General features: G+C 36.5%; 1 protein-coding gene across 4 annotated transcripts in view; it reads left to right on the top strand.

The window, feature by feature from the left end:
• The window catches only part of METTL4 (methyltransferase 4, N6-adenosine), a 58,065-nt gene that overhangs the window by 4,371 nt on the left and 36,998 nt on the right, over positions 1–16,696 (top strand). For all 4 annotated transcript variants that reach the window (XM_074340260.1, XM_019755695.2, XM_019755694.2 and 1 more), the window contains exons 4-5: positions 9,475–9,844; positions 12,001–12,070. In XM_074340260.1, coding sequence (XP_074196361.1) covers positions 9,475–9,844; positions 12,001–12,070 — 440 coding nt within the window. The remainder of the gene's footprint in view (positions 1–9,474; positions 9,845–12,000; positions 12,071–16,696) is intronic.

Genomic DNA, 16,696 nt, shown 5'->3' with positions numbered 1-16,696 from the left:
GTAATTTATTGTTATTTTTATAGTAATGAACAGTTTAAATCAGTTTTTGTTAAAACTTCATGTACTCTAATGTATTTAACATAAGTGAACTTATGCTATATTGCTTAAGTGAAATTTTATAGGTTTTAAAAACCTATTGTCTACAGGTAAAATGACTTATTAAGATAGTGGCAGAAGGAAGCATGAATAATGTGAAGGATATATTTCTAGAATTTAGAGATAAATAGACCCAGGAGTTAAAGAAATGAGAGAAAAGAGAGGGTACAGAAATATTTTAAGATTAACTCTCTAAGGAACACCTTTGATTGAAATGGGAAACTTGGGGTTGGAATTTGGCTTAAGTAGGATGATAATAAGAACAATTTTAGACATGTTGAATTAATGTGATGGTAGGACTTTAGATCTTTTCTCTCTTTTTATGTGGTAAAATATATATAACAAAATCTACCATTTTAACCATTTTTAGGTATATAATTCAGTGGCATTAAGTACGTTCACACTGTCATGCCATTATCACCACTATTCATTTCTAGAACTTTTTCGTCATCCTAAATAGACTCTGTACTCCTTAAACAATAGCTCCCCATCCTCCTCTTCCCCTAGCCCTGGGTAACCTCTATTCTACTTTCTGTTTCTATGAATTTGCCTATTCTAGGTATTTCATGTAAGTAGAGCCATACAATATTTACCGTTTGTATCTAATTTATTGCACTTAGCATAATGTCTACATTTCATCTATGTTGCAGCACATATCAGAATTTCATTCCTTTTTAAGGTTGAGTAATATTTTATTGTATATATGAGGTATGATAAAAAAACATGGTGAATGTTTAAATTAAAAAAAAATTTATTACAGTAAAAGACACATTGCCATTAATAATCTCTCAAAATACTCCTCCTCACTTCAAACACATCCCATGATTTTTGCCACTTTCTGAAGCAGTTCTGAAATTCCTCTTTCATGAGTGTCTTTAGTTGCACTGTTGTGGCTGCCTCCATGTCCTGCACATCATTTTGACTTCGGGGAAGAGCCAAAAGTTGCACGGTGCCAGATCTGGTAAATAAGGTGGATAAGGACACACTGTAATGTTTTTATTTGACAGACATTGCCATTCTAGAAGCCATGTGTGACACAGAGTGTTGTCATGATGGAGGATGAAGTAAAGATACTCACAAAAGAGGACTTCCAGAACTGTTTCAGAAAGTGGCAAGAATGATGGAATAAGTGTATTTGAGGTGAGGGGGAGTATTTTGAGGGGGATTAAAGGCAATGTGTCTTTTACTGTAATAAATTTTTAAAAATTTAAGCATTCACCACATTTTTCAATCACACCTCATATTGGTGTACAGTATGTGTTTGAGTCCCTGCTTTCAATTCTTTTGGGTATATACCCAGAAGTGTAATTACTGGATCATATAGTAACTTTATGTTTAATTTCTTGAGAAACTGCCAAACTGTTCTCCACAACAGCTGTACCATTTTTACATTCCCACCAACAATGCACAAGGGTTCCAACTAATGCACATCCTCGCCAGTATTACTATTTTTTTATAATAGCCATACTAATGGGTGTGGAATGGTATCATGGTTTTCATTAATACGTTGGATTTAAATGTATTGAAGATAGTTGAATACACAAGTGTTAAATCCTTCAATACCAAAAGTCTACTGCATTTCGTTACTTTTGAAAATATACCCATTGTCTGGAAATGTTACTTTGAAGATTAAACTGCAGAAATATGCAAAAAATCCAGGGTCTGATATCATACAAGAAAGATCAATAATTTTATTTTAAGACAGCTTGTTTTTTATTTTCCATATAAATTTTAGGATCAATTTGAATTGTTTGGTTAGCAAAAAAAAAAAAAAAAAAAAAGCCTATTGGAATTTTTATGGCATCAAGTTAAATTTACAAATTGAATTAGGGGAATATTGACATCTTTAAGATATTGATGATCTTGGCCCAAAACATGAATATGTCTTTACATTTATTCAAATTTCTGTTGTCATTCTGTAAAATTTTCTTTATAAAGGTCTTGCAGATTTCTTGTTAAGTTACAGTAATTTTTTTTTTTTTTGGTATTGAATTTCTTGGGTTTTCCAGTAATAATTATAACTCCTGCAAATGGTAATAGTTTTACTAACACCTTTCCAATTATTATGTCTCTAATTTATTTTTCTTTTCTAATTATATAGCCTGGAAAATACAATACAATGTTAAATAATACTTGTGAGAGTATCTATCCTGTATTGTTCCTGGCTTAGTGGAGATGATTTCCTCATTAAGCATAATTCTGAGATTTGGGCTGAGTTGGAAATAGCAAGGAAGTTTTCATCTACTCTTATTTTTTGAGTATTATTATCAAACATGGTTATTAAAGTTTATCAAATGTTTTTTAAGCATCTGTGGAGATTGAATAGATGATTTTTCTCCTCTAATATTTTTGAGTTTTTCATATATGTAATTATTCTTGCTTCTGTAGTATATATTTTGAATGACCATGACATATCATTTTTCAAATATTCTGCTGGATTTTATTTGCTAATATTTTATTTGGGACAGTTGTAAGTGAGCTTGGTCTGCTATATTTAATTTTTTGTTATCTATGTAATATACAGATATTTACATATATCAGTGTTGGAAGTTTTTTTTCCTCCCCAGTTCTTTGGAGTAATCTGTTCTTTAAAAGTTTGGTAGAGTTCCCCTTTGCAACCATCTCAGTGTGTTGCTTTTTGTGGGGATACTCCTTTGACAACTTTTTTTTTCCTTTTTGGAAATTCTAGATTTTTAAAAAAAATTTTCTTGTAGTCAATCTTGGTAAATCATCTTAGAATATATCTGTTTCATCCAATTTTCAAATTTATTTATGCATAATCTGTTTCTGTGGTTAGTTTACCTTCATTATCTTGTATATTTATTCTCTTTTGAGAGTAAAAGAGAGTAACTCTTTTGATTAGTTAATGGTTTACCTAATTTATTCGTTGTTTTTGAAATTAATTTACTTTTTAAATTTTCTAACTTATTTCTGCTTTAATCTATATTAGTCTATTTTTTCTGACTCTGAGTTGTCTTAAGTCATTTATTTGCCTTTTTCTTTTTTTAATTAATAGAAGTATTCAGTGTTACTAATTTTTCTCGGGGCAATGCAACATTTCATAGGTTTTGATATGTTGTGTTTTAATTGTCATGATATGAAATTTCATTGAAATATCATAGTTTTCTAGAGATTTGCTTAAGTGTGTTTGTAATAGAGTTTTAAATTTCCATGTTGGAGTGGTATTGCTGGTAAATGTTTGTCTCACTATATAAAAAAATGTCAAATTGCTTTCCAAAGTGGCTGTACTGTTTTGCATTTCCCACCAGCAATGTGTTAGTTCCATTTGCTACATATCCTCTCTAGCATTGATATCATCAGGTTTTTTATTTTAGGAATACTAATAAGTGTATAGTGAGTGGTGTCTTATTGAGGTTTTAATTTGCATTTCTCTAGTCACTAATAATGCTGAGAATCTTCATTTGCTATTTGACATCCATATACATGCTTTGTTGAAGTTTGTATAGAATCGGTGTTTTTCTTTTCCTTGAATATTTGATGTAATTCACCAGTGAAATTATCTAAGCCTGGAGTTTCCTTTTGGGGAAGGTTTTTTAGTAACAAAATCAGGTTCTTTAATAGATAACAGGGATTTTCAAGTTTTCTGTTTCTGCTTATGTCAATCTTGGCAAGTTGTGTTTTCCAAGAAATTTGTCCTTTCACCCAACTTGTCAGATTTATTGGAGTGACGTTATTCACAGTATTCTCTTATTATGCTTTTAATGTCTGTATGATCTTTGGTGATACGTGATAACCCTTTTTCATTCCTGATATTGATGATTTGTGTTCTTTCTTTTTATAGCTCAGGGCTTGTTGTTTTGTTGACCTGTTTTCAAAGAGCAAGCTTCTTTTTTTGGTCAGTGTTTTTATTGTGGCAAAATATACATAACATAAAATTTACCATTTTAACCATTTTTAGGTGTACAATTCACTGGCACTAAGTACAGTCACATTGTCATGAAGCCATCACCATTATTCATTTCCAGAGCTATTTTGTCATTCTAAGCTGAAATTCTACTAATTCAGCAATAACACCCCACCTCCCCTTCCCTCTAAAGGCCACATTTTGTTAACCTAGTCATATTCATTTGTTCATGGATATTTGGGTTGTTTCTACCTCTTGGTTATTGTGAATAATGCTGCTATAAACATGAGTATATAAATACCAGTTTCAGTCCTTGCTGTTAGTTCTTTTGGGAATACACCCAGAAGTGGAATTGCTGGATGATGTGATACTTCTATTTCTAATTATTTTAGGTACTGCCCTTTTGTCTTCCGTGGTGGTTGTACTGTAAAAGGGAAAAAACGAAAACTCAGTTTTTTCTTTTCTATGTAGGGGAAAACCCAGTTCTTCCCTCCTGTGTTTTTCTTTCCTGTGAGTTTCCTTTACTACTCACAAGGTACACTTCACTTCTAACACTTCTGGTCACCAAATGTGTGGAGGTTTTCCCCATACCAAGCAAATCTCTTTGACACTAGCTGACACTATCTACCCATAGATAGCATCAGATTCCATAAGTTAAGGGTTCAGTCCCACGAGACTGTCCCTCCCCTTTCAGATGCCAGTCAAAAGCCCAGGTTGTCACCTGTGCTACTGACCAACCTGCTGGAGGTTGGAGGTTCTCGTGACCCCCTCCTCAGGTTCGATTAGTTCACTAGAGCAGCTCACAGAACTCAGGGAAACACTTACGTTTACAAGTTTATTAAAGGATACAGATGAATAGCCAGATGAGAAGATATGCAGGGCAAGGTCTGGGAGGGTCCCGAGCACAGGAGCTTCTGACCCTGTGGAGTTGTGGTGTCACCCTCCCTATATGGACATGTTCACCAACCTGGAGCCTCCCTGAACCACGTACTATTGGGATTTTATGGAGACTTCCTCATGTAGGCGTGATCAATTATAAACTCCATTTCCAGCCCCTTTCCTCTCTCTTGACAAGTTGTGGGGAGGGTGCTGAAAATTCCAAGCTTCAAATCATGGCTTGGTCTTTCTGGCAATCAGCACCCATGCAGGAGCCATCCAGGAACCCACCCAGGGTCACCTTATTAGAACAAAAGATGCTCCTAATGCTCTTATCACTTAGGAATGTAAAAGAGTTTTAGGAGCTCTGTACCAGGAACTGAGGACAGAGACCAATATATGTACTATTTTCTATTCTCTCACATATACTATTTTACATTCCCACCAGCAGTGCACAAGGGTTCCAATTTCTCCACATCCTCATCACTTGTTATTTTGTGTGTGTTTTTTTCAAGTATCCATACTAATGGGTATGAGTGGTATCTCATTGTGGTTTTGATTTGCATTTCCCTAATGATTTTTGATGTTGAGCATCTTTTTATGTGCTTTTGGCCATTTGTATATCTTCTTTGGAGAAATGTCTATTTATGTCCTTCTCATTTTTAAATTGGGTTTATTTTTTTGTTTTTGAGTTTTAGGAGTTTTTTAAAAAATATATTCTGGATATCAATTTCTTATCAGATATGTGATTTGATATCAAGTATATTCAAAGAACCAGCTTTTATCTCAGTTAATTTTCTTTACTGTCTATCTGCTTTCTATTTTGTTGATGTCTGCTCTTCATTATTTTCTTCCTTTTGGTTTCCTTTGTTCTACTTTTCCTAACTTTTTTTTTCTTGTATAAATTTTATTGGGGAATATTGGGGAACAGTGTTTTTTTCCAGGGCCCATCAGCTCCAAGTCGTCCTTCAATCTAGTTGTGGAGGGCGCAGCTCAGCTTCGAGTTCAGTTGCCGTTTTCAATCTTTAGTTGCAGGGGGCACAGCCCACCATCCCATGCGGGAATTGAGCCGGCAACCTTGTTGTTGTGAGCTCGCGCTCTAACCAGCTGAGCCATCCAGTTGCCTCTCCAGCAGCTCAGCGGCAGCTCGTTGTCTTCAATCTAGTTGTAGTTGTGGAGGGCACAGCTCACTGGCCCATGTGGGAATCCATCTGGCAACCCTGTTGTTCAGAACTCATGCTCTAACCAACTGAGCCACCTGGCCACCCCCAACTTTTCCTAATTTCGTAAAGTGGAACGTTAGGTTGGTGAATTTAGATTTTTATCTTTTCTAATATGAAAGTACTTAACAGCTGTAGGTTCCCCTCGAATCACTGCTTTAGTTGCATTTCACATATTTTGATACATATCTTCTATTTCCACTTTGATTCACTTCCAAATATTTTTAAATTTTTCTTGTGATGTCATTTTGACCTATATGAATTATTTAGAAGTGTGCTATTCCATTCCCAGATATTTGGGGGTTATCTCGATATCTTGTTATTGATTTCTAACTTAAATCTGTTGGGGTATAAGAAGAATGTATACTCTGATGATTTCAGTCCTTTTAAATTTATTAAGCCTTATTTTATGGTCCAGTGTATGAGTTATCTTTGTGAGTGTACCATGTGCTCTTTTTATATCATTTTGTATATTCTTTTCAAATATGTGTTCTATAGTTGTTGGATGCAGTATTCTGTGAATGTCAGATCAAGTTGGGTGAGAATGTTGTTCAGAACTTCTGTCTTCAGAGATTCTTGGTTTAATTGGTTTATCAATTGGTGGGTAGATTTTTTTTTTTTTAGATGACTTTAGAATAGTGTTTGGTCTAAGTTTAATGTTCTCTTACTGACGCAACATCTGTGATCTACCTAATACCCTGTCAAGAACCGTGACAGGTCTGAGCTTTGACCCTATTTGGAAGCTAACAAGTTAGCAAGTAATAGACCTAAGATTTTGTTAAAATAAGGATTTTATTGCTCCCTGCATAGCAGGAAGCATGTGCTTTATGTTTACAGACTTCCCTTGTACTCCAAGTCCCATGGGATCAGGCCAAATAGCCTCGTTGGATGCTGTGTGTGTAGTAGTTTGGATTCATAGCTAAAGAACCCCAAGCTTAGGGAACCCTTCTGAATGCGTTGCAAGCAGATTTGTCCAACCTTTTGCCCTACAGGGAGCCTTTATTAATTTGGACAACAAACAGATCTGCCTTCTGCCTTGGAGGGAGACACAAGCTCCATCTTCCATACTATAGAAATATCCTTGAAAATTTATTCTGAATTGAAAGCTGTCATTGCCTCTGCTCACACAGAGAGACTCATGGTGAATTCTCCCAATTGCCTTGTGAATCATGAGGTTTTTCCAGTCTGAGTGTTGGAAACAGGCACTGTTCTTGGTCCTGTTGGAGCTCCAGGCACTGTCTAGTCTGTTTTGGTGGTCCTTTTCCTGGCCTCACATAGTTCCCTCACACACTCTAGCTGATCAATACTTAGGGAAATTTCTACAGTGTGACCACCTGCAGATCTACAGAGTTCTCTCTCCGTGTAGTTTTTTCATCTCTGGTGCTCTGTCCTGTGCACTCTAATGGTCTTGGCCGCCCCATATTCTCAGCTCTGTCTCCTCACCTCTGGATTTCTTCTAGGCTCTGCCCAGATTCCTCCTTCCTGTGGCCTGGAAACTCTCCAGGCAGTTAGTAAGGGCTTACCGATGATTTCTTTCACTGCCCTTTATGGCCTTAATGTCCAGTGTCTTGAAAGCTGTTTCCCTGTTACTCCATCTTAGTTGGAAGTGGAAGTCTCTGGCTGATTTGAAAGTTTTCTCTTTATCATTGATTTTCGGCAGCTTGATTATGGTATTCCTTAATGTAGTTTCTTCCTCCTTTTCCTTCACTTTCTCTTTCTACTCCTCCTCATCCTCCTCTGTTTTTTGAGCTTCTTGGATCTGAATTCATAGTCTTTAGCAAATTTGGAATTTTTTTAGCCATTACCTTCTCAAATATTTTTTCTCTCCCGTTCGTTTTGAACACTTTTATTACATTGTTTTCAAGTGCATTAATCATTATCTAATCTGTTAATCCAGTCTAGTGTAGTTTCATTTTTGCATTGTAGTTTTCATCTCTAGATACTCAATTGGTCTGTTTTATAGTTTCCATGTATCTTCTTAATGTGTTTTTTTTTTACACTTTTTGAACGAATATGGTTATAGTAAGTGCCTTACTATCCTTTTCTAATGTTTCTAAATGGGCTGCAAATAAACCTACCCAACTTTTCCTACTAATTGTATCATCTGTGTCATTTCTGTGTGTTTCCATTGAGTGAATTTTTTTGTTTATAATGTGTTGCATTTTTCTGCTGCTTTATATTCCTGGTAATTTTTTACTTTTTGTAAGAATTCAATTTCAGCTTGTTAGGTGCTGGATATTTTCATATTCCTATAAATATTCTTGAGCTTTGTTCTTGGACACAATTACTTTGAAACTGGTTGATCCTTTTGAAATTTCCTTTAAGCTTTTTTAGTGAGGACCAGAGCAGACATTAGTCTACAGCTATTTTTTCCCCATTATTGAGTCACTGCCCTTCTGAGTATAGTCTACCTGATGCCCTGTGAAATTACCTTTCCATTTTGGCCACTGGGAGCACTAAATATTCCCAGCCCTGTGTGAGCTCTGGGGATTGTTCCCTCTGATCATTTCATCTGATTTTTTCATTGGGTAGTTTCAGTGCATGTATGTGTTGATCACTACTCAGCTGGAGACTTGACTTCAAGACCTCTCTCTGTGCAGCTCTCTCCTCTCTGGTACCCTTCCCTGAAAACTCCAGCTGTTTGGCATTTCCACGCTCCCAGCTCTCTCTTCTCAACACGGAGAAACTGCAGGACTCTGAATGAGTCTCCTTTCCTGTGGTGCTGCCTGGAAACTTTCTCAACGCAGTAACCTAGAACAATCCTTTGTTTCTCCTGTTTTAGGGACCACTGTTCTGCACTGTTTGACATCCATCCAAGGTCTGAAAGCCTTTAAAAAAAATTTTTTTTAAGTAGTTTTAGATGAAAGGTACTCTATCCAAAAGTGGAACCTGGCTTTTATTTTTGTAATTATTATAGTTGTATAATTGTAAAACTTCGTTTATATGTTTATTTTATAGTTACTTTTTTCTTTCTTAGTAATTCAAGCTATATTTTATAAAATCAAAGGTATGTTTATTTTAAAATGAAATCATTAGAAAAGTTTAAGATTAAATATTGTGATTTAAACTTAATTCTCTTTACAAATTAGAAATTCCACTTTCTTCTGCAAACATATAATTAAACTCATTTTATACCTTTTTAAGGATCTATTTTCTTACATATATTGTTTGGTTGTTTAATTTTCGGTGAATTTATGAGGTGTGTTTCATTCCCCAGTTAGGAAACAGCGGTTCAAAGGTATACTTATACATTCCCATCTTTTCATTGGAGTATAAAATTATTTTCCTGTAAGCCTTAAGAATATTAATTTCAATCCATAGGTTCAAATATTCAAAGCACAGGAGGAATATCATTATTTAGAAAGTGGTTTAAATGTCAATGACTTTTTAATGTACTTAAAAAAATTTTTCTTACAGATTAGGGAGCTGATTTTGGATGGATCTTCACAGTTAATCCAAGAAGGTTTTAAAAGTGGCTTTCTTCATCCACTTTCTGAAAAACGGGATAAGTGTAGAAAGCCCATTACATTACCACTTGATACCTGCAATTTGTCAGAATTATGTGAAATGGCAAAGCATTTGCCTTCCCTGAATGAAATGGAGCTCCTGACATTACAATTGATGGAAGATGATGTGTCTGTTACAGAGCAGGATTTATTTTCACGGGTTGTTGAAAACAACTCTAGCTTTACAAAAATGATTACTGTAATGGGACAGAAATACTTGCTGCCACCAAAAAGCAGTTTTCTTTTGTCTGACATTTCTTGTATGCACCCACTTCTGAATTGTAAGTAATTATGTTTATTATTAGAAAAAGATAAATTTTCTGCAGTGTCAAAAGTCAAGAGCTAGTCTGAATGTTGCATGAGGGCTAACATTTTATGGGGATAGGGTAAACAGTTTTCTTAGTTTAATTTTGCTTTTAAATTCAATTTTAAAGTACAAACTTTTGCTTTTTAAAAAAATTTTAAATTCTTATTTTGAACCAAGAGTCAAAAACTAGCGCCCCCAGAGAGCAGATACAGTTATTGCTTCGTACTTACGACTTCAGGATACAATTGGGTTTGACCAAATAACTTTGCATAACTTTACTTCATAGCAAAGTAGAAACACTTCAGATATGAATATTAATTCCCAAACCATTCCTAGCCTTTTAGGTTACGTTTTAAGCTAATGTTCAAGTTTATTGTCTAAAATTTCTTGAAATATTTTCCTGTTATAAAGTTAAGAAACTTAAATATTGAATTCCAGAGTCACACATACCTGAATTTGAATTTATTTAATTAATTAATTAATTATTTTTGCTTCTGGCTCCTTTTACTTTGTATGTTTTATTATTATTATTATTAATTTCAGGTGTACAAAACAATGTAATAGTTAGACATTTATCATTTATATCCGTCACACAGTGATAACTCCCCTCCCCCATCGATTACCCCTCTGACATTGCATACAGCCATTACATTTCTACTGTCTCTATTCCTAATGCTCCAAGAGCATGAGACTGAATTTGAATTTAGATTTGGAAACTTAACTGTGAGTCTTTGGGCATTTCACAAAACTGAACCTCAGTTTCCTAATCTATAAAATGAACATAATACCTACTTTTGAGGGTCATTTTGCAGATTAAATGACAATGAGATAATCTGTATCAGGAGTTTAGCTCAGCGATTATAATATTCCAAGGAGTGACGTAGAAAAGAGGTATTGATCAAGTTGAATTTAATCTGCTGTTTATTGTTATTTGGACATTTTATACCAAAGTTTGAAATTACTAAAGTAACGTAGCTTATTAATGAAAAGCTTCTTTTAATTGCTATCAAGCCATCTTACACGAGTGGTTGTTCATGTCACAGTATCATAACTTCTTCAGGGTGAATGACAGGATAACAAATTAATGAGAAAATCATACTGCGTTTGAACATGCTTTTCCATTTTTTTGTTACTTATGAGATTGTACACTTAGGAAAATATACCTTTGTTTATAAAAGGAGGAGAAGGGACAGGCCTTCTTGACAAAAAAATTCCAGTTAATATGTGGGTGGAATGATGTAACTAGGAAATTTCAATTTGGCAAACACCATAGTAATTGGATATCAAAATAGTGGGTGAAAAGATGAGACACAGGACATTTTGCACAGTCTTAAAGTATCTCTCCCAACAATATTAATTACAAAGGGAAAACCAGAGAAAGTTGGTAGACACTACTTCATCTAAGTGATCAAAGATAGTATCATCAATAATGAGACATTTTGACATTCTGTGTTTCGTGATTTGTTTTTCTGATAAGGACATGGTACTACTTCAGGTTATTTGTTTATACTCTGAAATAAATAAACTAAATTTAATCATGAGGAAATATCAAACTCAAAATGAGGGTCATTCTATACAATAACTGGCCAGTAGCCTTCAAAACTGTTAAAGTCATAAAAGACAAAGAACGACTGAGGAACTTTTCCCACATTGGAGGAGATTTAGGAGACATGGCAACTAAATGCAGTGTGTGATCTTGATTTGGATCCTGGATCAGAAAAAAGGACACTAGTAAACAACTAAAATAAGACTAAAAGTGTATTTCATATAAAAAGTTCTTTAAAAAAGCAAAAAAAAACCCTGTGGTTTGAAAGGACTGTATTAATATTGCTGCGAAGACAGGGCATTTTACAAATCACTGGTGTCCAGCTAAGTGAGCTGTAGTTATTTTCAGGTAGTCTCTGTAAAAATAGTAGTAGGTGAAATCATATTAAAATCCTAGTTATATGAAATTATAGGGGAAATCTCTTAATGTTTTAGATAAATTCTGTTTGAGTAAATGCTACAACTCCTTTGTTCATTCCATTATATGTATGTAGTGAATACACTTCAGTTTTTGAAGAACATGTTTATTTTTTAAAGTGATCACATAGAGTAGGTAGTTTCTGAAATTGTATCTTTTTTTTTCAGGTGGGAAAACGTATGATGTAATTGTGATAGATCCACCATGGCAGAATAAATCAGTTAAAAGAAGTAAGAGGTAAGTATAAGTAAATTATCTATTAGATATGCTTTCTAAAAGCTGTTGTCCTTTGTACATTCTAGTTTCATATGATAAAAACATTAATTTATGATATAGGTTGTCTAAAACTACTAAAACACTTTAGTTTTAAATTTTTAGTTCTTTTAACTAGATAATTCTCTTGAACTAGCCCCATATTTAGGTTTAAGAATGTTAAAAGTAATATATTAATGGCTAAGTTTACAGATTAAACCAGTTCAGGGATATTTATGTAGCAGCAAAAGGCAACATTTTTGCCTTCTTTGATATCAAATTCTAAAGTTTAGATGTATGTACCAAAACATAGTTGTCCTTAATAATCTGACCTTTGCCCTCAGCTCCTGGAAGGTAATCTATGTCATATATGATAGGATTGTCCTTGTTTAATGTATGTGTATATATATGGTGGCGGCTGGGTGGGAACTAGCATCATTTGTTTAAAAGATGATTTGTTCTCCATCATTTATTACAGTTCAGTGTTAAGTTCAAAGGAATCAAAGAGGCCAATTTTGTAATAGTACTTGGTAATGTGTTCCAGTTTTCTCCAAGAATTATTTAAAAAGAAACATCTAGCTTAAATTTCACTTGCTTTTTATTTTAATGAAAATTGATAAATTTTTTTTGCATCTTATTCTTGAATACTCTACAGAAGTTTTTAAAAAAGTTGACAAGTGCTTGATCTTTTTAGCAGCATTTTTGGCACAAATTTTTATAATTCTGAGTAATAGACCCTCCCTTCATTTAAAGTATTTGATTATAATTGTACACAACACATTTTGGAAGTTTTGGTTTTCTTTCCCATATATCTTGTAGGTGTATATTTATGATCTCATTGTAATGATTTACTGTATTGCTTCTTTCCTTTAACTTTTGATTTAAAAAAAAGGATCCAACCTTTGACAAAAGTTGAAAGAATAGTACATGAATATCAAATTACCCTTCTCCTAGATTCACCAGTTATTTATTTGACCACATTTGTGTGTATTTTCTCTCATCTCTCTGCTTTTTTATCTGATGTTACAGATATAATAATTCCACCCACAAATTCTTTAGCATGCATCTCCTGAAAACAAGGACATTCTTCTATATAACTACAATACTGTTATCACCCCCACGAAAGTTACTATTGGCAATAATATTATCAAATATACATTACATATTCAGATTTCTCCAGTTATCCTCAAACTATTTTTTATGGCTATATTTTTGTTTTTACTGTTTAGATCCAAGATCTAATCAAGGATCACTTATTATATTTGGTCTTTATTTTTCTTTAGTTCTTTTAATGTAGTCATTTTTTATCATTAGGACATTAACTCTTTTTAAAGAGTCCATGCCCCTTGTTTGTAGATATCCCACTATTTGGATTTGTCTGATTATTTCTTCATGATAAGATTCAGGTTAAACATTTTGGGGAGAATACTACAAAGGTGATGCTGCATACTTTCCACTGCAACACTTTAAAGATGCATATTTTGAAATTTGCTCAGTGATTTCCAGATTAGAAGTAGAAAAAGATGTTTGACTATTTCATCCTTCTCCTCCAAAATCAACCAAATTAAATAAAATTAAGGCAATCAAGTTATGCAGTTATTGGGACCATCAAACTTCATTTTTAAGAAATATTTTTAAACATTTTTTATTTCTTTGAGTAGCAGTTAGACAAAATCGTTTCCTATTGTTTCTTAAGCACTTTTATTTCCTCTTTTCTCTATTGCCTTCTCATGCCTTTTGCCCATTTTGAAACATGCGTATCCTTTTTTTTTTTACATTTTTAAATTTTCAGTTGCATTCAATATTATTATTTTTTTTCGGTTTGTTTTTTTCGCACCTCCCCCCTTTCACCCTTCTGGAGTCTGCCCAGCTCCCAGAGACCCCTCCTCCTTGCAAACTGTCCCAGAAAAGGCCTGGGAGGCCTCCGGATGGAAGGCAGGAGGACTGGTCCTGGTGGGTGCAGTTTTTAAATAAACAATGAATGAAGCGGGCTTCCCATCACCAGGCCAGGCACTCCTGAGATGGGTGAAAGGAAAGGGATGGGGCTCTGGGAACACTCTACTGTGGCTCCCTCTTAGGGGGTAGAGTGGGGAGTGGAGCCATGATCACAAATATGCAGCAGGTGCAAGTCACCTGAGTGAAAGGCCAAGAGCATACCCATGAGAATGGAACCCAGGAGGCTGCTCAGACAAAGAGCAGATCTTTTGTCTTTCCTGTGCAACTTTTGGGGGGGTGGGCAGAGCAGGGCCTGACCCTGGCTGGGGGCGGGGAGGGATACCAGGAAAGTTTCCATGGATGCCCAGAGCCTCCAGCTCCTTGCTCAACACAACTGCCTTAAGTACAGGGGGCATTCACACACCTCTAGCAACCTGACTGTTTCCTGCTCCCCACACCACCCTCTTGGGAGCCTCTGGTTCTCCAGCACGCCTACAAGAGTGTTTAGAGGGTCCATGCTCCCACATGGAGTGGGCAGACACCTCTAGAGGGGAAATGGGCTGCTACAACACCTTGTGATGGTTGAAAGGACAGAGCCCTGCAGGGAGCAACAGGGATGGGATCCTTGGTCTTTGGCTTAGGGAAATGCAGCTCCTAAGACAACAAGGTCCTGAATCCCCTTTCTCATGGGTGTTGGGACTCTTTGGTCCCTAGAAACTCCTCTACCACCCAGGTCACTTCTTCCTGAGGTAGTGACTCAGGCGATGAGGAGGTCAAGGATTCATAGCCCAGCAGGAAATCTGCTCAAGGACCAAGGTATTGCTCTGGGACCCTCTATGTGGGGACTTCCAGGCTCAGGGGGCCTTCCCCTTGCCCTGGTTCTTACCAGCTCTCCCCACTTCCCCCATCTCCTGCCCAAGGAAACCATGCAAATCAACCATTTTTGTCTGGGAGTTTCCAGCCCAACCCTACCTGCATCCCCAGGGTAATGTCAGGCAACCCCCAGCCCTGCAGGGACATGGAAACTCTTGGCCCCAGACATTTCTAGTCTGGGGTCTAGTCTGATGTTTTTACAGGCGATTCTACCCATTCTGGTGCCCACTGTGCCTCTGGAGGCTACGGAGACAAGTGGCATTGCCTAGACAAGCTTGAGGTCACCTCACTTGGCTCCTTCAGCCATGCCAGTGTGGCCTCACTGCCCTGGCAGTGAGGTGCCTGCAAAGTCTGCTGCCCAATCCCTGGCTCTCCCTCACATGGGGGTGGAAGTGGGGCGGGGGGGGGGGCACAAGGAAACAAGACAGGGCAGGAAGCCCAGGCAGGGGGCCGGGTACTCTGGGTCATGCACAAACAGCCAGCACAGGAAACCACAGCCCACCCCTGCCCACCCCACCCGCCCAAAGCTCTGGGAGAGAGGAGTGCCAAAAGCCTGGTACCACAACTGGAGCAAAGGCCAGGAGTTAGCCCAGGGCAAGGGAGGAGCGAGAAGCACTCCAGTCCTCTCTCTGCCCCAGACCCTACCTGGGGAGGGGGAGAGGAAGCCAGACTGACAGGGATGGTGCTGTCTCTTTAAATCCACTGAAATCCTGAGTTAGGCCCAACCCAGCTCTGGTTTCACAGGAAGGAAAGGAGCTCAGGAGCCAGCAGGGCAGGCGGTATAATAATTATTAATAATAATAACTCAATATTATTTTATATGTTTCAGGTATAGAGCATAGTGGTTAGACATTTATATAATTTACAAAATGACCCCCCTCCCCCCACCCCGATTACTCTGGTACCCACCTGGCAATATACGTAGTTATTACAATATTATTGACTATATTCCCTATGCTATACTTTACATCCTCTTGATTGTTTCATAACTGCCAATTTGTACTTCTTAATCCCTTCACCTTTTTCACCTAGCCCCCCAACCGGCAACCCAAACTTCATATTTTGACCTGATGTTCTTCATATCGTGGCAAACTTAGTCTTTTAAAATTATCGCTTTGATTATATAAAATGCTAGTCTACTGGAAGAGCACTGGTCTAGGTGCAGGAAATGTGGATGCATGAGATCAGAATTGTTTTACTCATTTGTTTATTTAAGAAATATTTATTGATCACTTTCTGACATCATACAGTTGCCATGTGTTAGAACGAGATTCAAATGTTTTTTGTATTTGGCCATTGGATGTTATTTACTTTTTCCAGAGCAGGTATAGTAGTATTAGCCTCATTGCAGTCAATTGTGGAATAAAGGAAAGTAGAAAGACTAAATGCATACAAGTCCTTAGCTGTAGACAAAAGGAGACCAAATTGAGAGAATTTGTCTCTCCTTTTTTCTTTTCTTTTTTCCTTTTTTCCCTCCTCCCCTCCCCTCCCCTCCCTTCCCCTCCCCTCTCCTCCCCTCCCCTCCTCTTGCAAATTGGATAGTATAAGCATATTTATAGGTTCATGGTAAGGAACTACTAGAGTGATTGAAAATACAGGAGGGCAGGAATAGCATTACAAGATACTAGAAGATGGGAATAAGAGAACACACCTGGAGGTATAGGCTTTAAATACGTGAAGCCATGCCATTTCCTTTAAGAAGAAATGTGTAGAGAAAGATAAGTGAAGGTGTTATAAGGAGGGTTGGGAGGGTTAGGTATTTGAAGGAGTCTGGTGGCTTTTCTGCCAAGAGTGAGTTTGGGA

The sequence above is a fragment of the Rhinolophus sinicus genome, linkage group LG09, assembly GCF_036562045.2.
Source record: "Rhinolophus sinicus isolate RSC01 linkage group LG09, ASM3656204v1, whole genome shotgun sequence".
NCBI lineage: Eukaryota > Metazoa > Chordata > Mammalia > Chiroptera > Rhinolophidae > Rhinolophus > Rhinolophus sinicus.
The sequence above is the reverse complement of the archived record's forward strand: the minus strand, read 5'-3'. Positions and strand labels throughout refer to the sequence as shown.